Source organism: Gavialis gangeticus, unplaced genomic scaffold (genome assembly GCF_001723915.1).
Source record: "Gavialis gangeticus isolate Ggan-Ray unplaced genomic scaffold, GavGan_comp1, whole genome shotgun sequence".
Taxonomy (NCBI): Eukaryota; Metazoa; Chordata; order Crocodylia; family Gavialidae; genus Gavialis; species Gavialis gangeticus.
The window spans coordinates 206,479,853-206,485,184 of NW_017729032.1; the positions used below are offsets into that span (position 1 = coordinate 206,479,853).

A 5,332-nucleotide genomic window follows, 5' to 3' on the forward strand; every position below is an offset into this window, starting at 1 on the left:
TAAATCAAGATATTTCCATTTTCAGCCAGAATATTACTTTTTTAATGGGGGGGGGGGAAATCAAATTTTCTATTGCCCCAGGGGGCAAGATTTACCAAGGAACACCATTCTAAGAAAAATTAACCCCAGTACATACATACACAAAAGGAAACTTTGGGTACAGCGAAAGGAAGAACAGTCATTTGTCTCTACTTGTAGTCACTGATTGACCAGCTATTGAGAGAGACAGAAATGAGTACTTACTCAGCCTCAAACTGGTTAGGGGTAATTATGTCTGCAACAGGTACAACTTTGTCTCTGTAAACAGGAAGAAGGTCTTTTGGCACGTACTGAAAAAGAACAGCAAAATTGAATCCTATCAGCAATAATTCTGGAAGTTATGGAAGTATTTTTTCTTCCTTACATTTATCTTCATTCTGTAATATGCACGCTACTTACTATATCCAAATAGGAGGAGTATTTAACAGTCGAAGAATGAATTTTGAATCCTAGTTAATCTTCCTAACTGCGCAGATGACTTGATGTTACCTTGGATAAACCTCTGTTTCAGTTTTCCACCTCTCTCAAATAAAGAATTACTCTCTACCTAGCTTGAGGATAACTTCAATGCGAGTATAATTATTTTGACAGCAGGAGTGGCCAGCCTTCAGCATACATGCCAAGTGGCACAGGCAGCCTCTGTCTTTAGCTTGACAGGTCAGAGAGGGGGCAGGCAGCACAGTGGCAGAAGGGGCAGGGAGTGTAAAACAGAAAAGCAGATCAGGCAGGGAGCCCAAGGCAGAGAGCAGAGCAGCAGATCAGGCAGGGGAAGGGGATCAGAGTGGTACTCAGGAAGCCCATGGGGCTTAATTTGTCACACACTTGCCAAAAAGGTGGGCCCCCATTGTATCATAGGATCAAACCAACTCTTTGGGGCAAGAGCCAACTTTTTGCTCAGTCTGTGAAAGAGCTTTACACAGGGGGGTCCTACCCCATGACTAGGGCTCCTGGGTACAGTGAAAATACACATATGAAGTGATAAAAGACTGGGATTAAATGACAGACTCCTCAGCATCCTCCCTGTCTTGATGTCCTGTCAAGTTCCCAGCAAAATGTCCCATCATAAAGCCCCAGACTTACTTCTCCTCCACCAGATGATACTATTTTATTGTTGCCATTAGAGATCTGCTGGGCACAGGAGCCCACCCACATGAATGTAGTTGAAGACTGGAAACTAAGCATGACACAAGCTACTGAGACAATTTTTTTTGTTTGTTTTTTTTTAGAAAAAAATTCTGAGCAACCCTTGGAGCAAGAAGGAATGCAATCTCTTTGGATTTATTGTATTTACTTGGATATAAGATGACCCTGATTATAAGACAACCTCCCAAAAATTAGATACTATACATGGAAAAATTATAAATTGCATATCATTTTCCAGATACAGAATCTAATTATTGGAGGTATTCCTTGAATCTGTCCTCCTCCTACTGCTAGAGCAGGGAAAATAAATCTGGGGGGTCAGGTAGCCATTTTGCTCTCACCTTCCCCCAGCTTCTTCCCCTTGCAGCCCCTTCCCCCTCTTCTTACTATAAAAACTGTGCTCTTCCTGAGCACATGGAAATGATGAGCAAATTTGGAAAAACTAACTTTGAAATAAAACCTAGCTGTAGTCATTTGCATACAGTAGCTATAGACTTAATTCATCTAGACTTGATGCATTTTACCTTTTCTGAAATTGCCGCAGGTTTTAGCACAAGTACTACATAATCACACTTCATAAGCAGATGCCAAAGTGCTACTTAAAGTAGTACAAACTATGCATGATATTAGTTCAAAGCCAACAGGTTGATGATTTACTGTATAGTTCACTGGCCTGGGCTTTGCCAGAAACAAGCGTTTCAAGCAGTGGTGATCCAACAGCTCAGCACTGCTCAGTATCCATGTGTACTCCAGATTACAACCCTCCTGCCTCCAAAAGAGCCATGTGCTAATCAGTCCCTCATTCATGATGAGTGAGTACTGGGATCCGAAACCTGGCCTGGCTTCACTTTATGGGGGGAGGGGGAGGGTAAAACACTCTAATCCCATGCAACAGGCTGAGAGGGAGGGACAGAGGAATTCTGGGTGAACTGTTTGGAACCCCATTTCATGATGTTTGCCAGACATTTAACTCTGGTGAAGAACTAGGAATCACTGGAAATGGGGGAGAAAGGTGCAGCTCAGCTGTGGAAGTGACGAGGAAGTAAAAATATATGTAATGTAGCGGCTCACCATGACTTGAAAGAGTTGGTGCTGAAGGGGACCGTGTTCATCAGGCATAGGCACATATCTGTTTTGCAACCTGTGTACCACGGCACAAAAGTGTGAACAGGCATGCTGCGGAATTTACCCACGGCAATGAGCTACAATAGGTATGAAGATAGGGAATGCCTTAATAGGTATGCTGTGGAAAAATGTTATTAATGTAAGCATACCCTGAGCTGGGGAAAAGGTTGAGGAACACTGATATGTCCTTATTCAGATATGGCTGCACCCATCTATCTTTGTGATAGGTTCCCATCAGCATCTTGGCCTTTTGGCTAAATTCAAATGTAGCATTTTTGGCATCAACGTGAGGGTGTCAGGCTTGGCTCTGCCTCTCCCAGTGTCAGTTCCCTGTGGGAGGAATACCTGCCCTTGCCCCTTTTTTGTTTTGGAGTTTTGGGGGGAACGGGTATTTTATTTTTTAACGGCACGCATAAAAATAGGTTCCCATCAGCATGTTTGCCCAATACGGGTCATGTATTTTTACGGCTCAGCTTTGGCCGTATTTAATCAACTTCATAGTTGGTTTCCATTACTGAGCCTATGCTGTTTTCAGCTGTTCAAAAGATAGGCACAGTATTTAATACATTTTCCTTGTATAAAACAAGGGGCTTTTTATCCAATACTGATTGGGGGAGGGAGGACCTCATCTTATATTTGAATAAATATATTATATCTGAATACATAAAAACATGAAAATAAATTACATGAAACATGAAATAAGAGGCCATTTCAGCCTCCACAATATGACCAGGATACAGACATTAAAACTAAAGAATTCTTTAACTGGAGGCAAGAGTCTAACATACCAACTGGATTTTTAAAATTTATTTTACTTTTTTTTTTATATTAGGAATTTATTGCAATCTCTCTCAAGTGACTTAGAGAAAAGTGTCTGATACTTTCTGCTTTCTTGTCCTTTCTCTATGCCACATTCCCTTTTATGAATGTCTTGACAGCTATAGCAGCTGCTGATGCTAGAAGCACAATTCTTCCGCTTCTTAGTGTGCCTTCTGTTTTCTTGTCAAACCAGTTCCAGCTGCTGCAGGAGTGGCTGAAATCTAAGAGCACCAGCAAAGCCATCTGCTCTTCCTTTTTGACCAATTAGCTTTGTACTTTTACTCCTTAAAGGTGAAAGCAAACTGCTGTTCCTGCAGGTTTCCAGCAACTCACCATTCCCCAAGTGCCCTACATGTCTAGCAAGAGAACGCTTAAAAAAAAGGGAAGAGGAAGGAGGACTGAAGAGATCTGGAGTCAAATTAAGTCCTGATGTAAATGGCAACAATATTAGAAATCAAAGTTGCTGCAGAACAATTGAATGTTGCTCTATTAGTTTTCTGATGTTGACTAAGCAAATAATGTATGCTCAACAAATATTAAAATCCTACCAGCCTGTGCTTCAATCCATAGAGTAAAAAAAACAAAAAGTATAACTTAACATTCAGGCAATGGCACAAAAACCCTATCAGTGTGCTGGAGTTTGCTTAGGACAATTTTGTGAACGTTTTCACTCCTGTTGCAACTCAGATTCACTGATTGCTAATTAACTTCAGTTAATTAGCCCCTTTGGAACAAGTTCACCTGGGCTAACGTTCTCCATGCCTTAGTTACCCATGGTGGCTAATACCTCCTTGGTTCCATTTTCTGGTCTCAGCTGTTACACTTTTAGATGCCTTCAGAGACAATGTCTGTGTTCCCCACCTTCATGAGGCTCCAATCTCAGGTGTGGCCTCTAAGTGCTACTAGTATATAAATACTGTATTATCTTGAATATCACACCCTGCCCGCCCCAGTAATGCACACACTTGTTTTGGAAAGCCAGAATGAAGGGGAAATAAAGACATTTCCAAAAGTATAGCCCCTCAGAGCAGAGACAGAGCCTAACCTTCACCTCACTCACCTTCCCCTTCCTAGTGAGGCAAAAACTACTATCTTAATTCTTTCACAAATGAATCATCAACAGCTCTTGGGCTGCTCAGCCAAAAGCTGAAACTGTAGCTATTGCTGACAGCTGGAGTCCATGAGTGGATCCAGGATTTTGAAAAGTGCTAAAAACAGTCTGCAGGGCTATGAAATAGGAGAAGAGGGACAAAGAGTAACTAATAGGCAGCAAAATTGAGGGAAGATGCACTAGCTTGCTTGGTGGAACATCAAAACCATGAAAAAAGGAGAGAGGGCCATTAACACTTGTGGAGTGAAAAGTGATTACAAGATCTCAGGTCATTCATAATGACCCATGAAGTCAACTGGCTCCCCCAGCACTGCCTGAACAGAGAAACCACTGCTGCTTCTGGGTGGTTGCTTTTAAACTTTGGATGGAGGAGGAATTAAAGCCACAAGTAAGCAGGGATGAGGGATGCTGGGGAGTGGGGCCCAGTGGGCTTGACTGGAGCCAGCAGGGGAGGCAGGGACAGGTAGGGTGTTTACACTAAGGTATAGCTCAGAGTGGCTACACCTTACTGCAACAGGAGCTGGGTAGTATGGATCAGAGATAATCCTGCCCCAGGGTGATGTAACTTTGTGTTGCATAATGAATGCTTAAAATCAGGTTCAAGTATTAATGTGCAGCCAATACAGGTGTTAACAGCTCCAGGAGCCACCCAAAATTACCATGCAACAAGGCCCTTACATCATGTTCATGATTTTATTCTGGGCAGAAAAATGATCTTCCCTGCTTATGACATGAACCACAATTTTGGAACAGCTAATTTGGGGGGAAAGCTACACATGGTATGTGAGTAAATACATTATATAAAGAAGCTCATCACTGAATCTTCCCTCGAGCCAAAACTCCAACCAATGTGCTGCCCATGAGTATTAGGTTAGCCAGCATCCTGCAAGTGCACTGGACTAGGCCCTCACACAGTCCCATGGGGCCTGTTGAGTTTGACACCCCTATTCAACAAAGACAACAAAACCAGAACAGGTGCAAAAAAAAAAAAGTGACTTGCTCAAGGATGTACAGCAAGGCTTTAGCAAAGCCAAAAACTGGGTGAAAAATGACATTTTTTGATGTATTGGAAGTTTAGGGGGGAAACCCGTTGGG

The 5,332-nt window shown here is 42.3% G+C and overlaps 1 protein-coding gene across 1 annotated transcript in view; it reads right to left on the minus strand.

Moving 5' to 3' along the window:
* PDXK (pyridoxal (pyridoxine, vitamin B6) kinase) overlaps nucleotides 1-5,332 on the minus strand; it is a 47,479-nt gene that overhangs the window by 14,162 nt on the left and 27,985 nt on the right. The window contains exon 7 of the mRNA XM_019523874.1: nucleotides 244-329. Within this exon, the coding sequence (XP_019379419.1) occupies nucleotides 244-329 (86 nt within the window). The remainder of the gene's footprint in view (nucleotides 1-243; nucleotides 330-5,332) is intronic.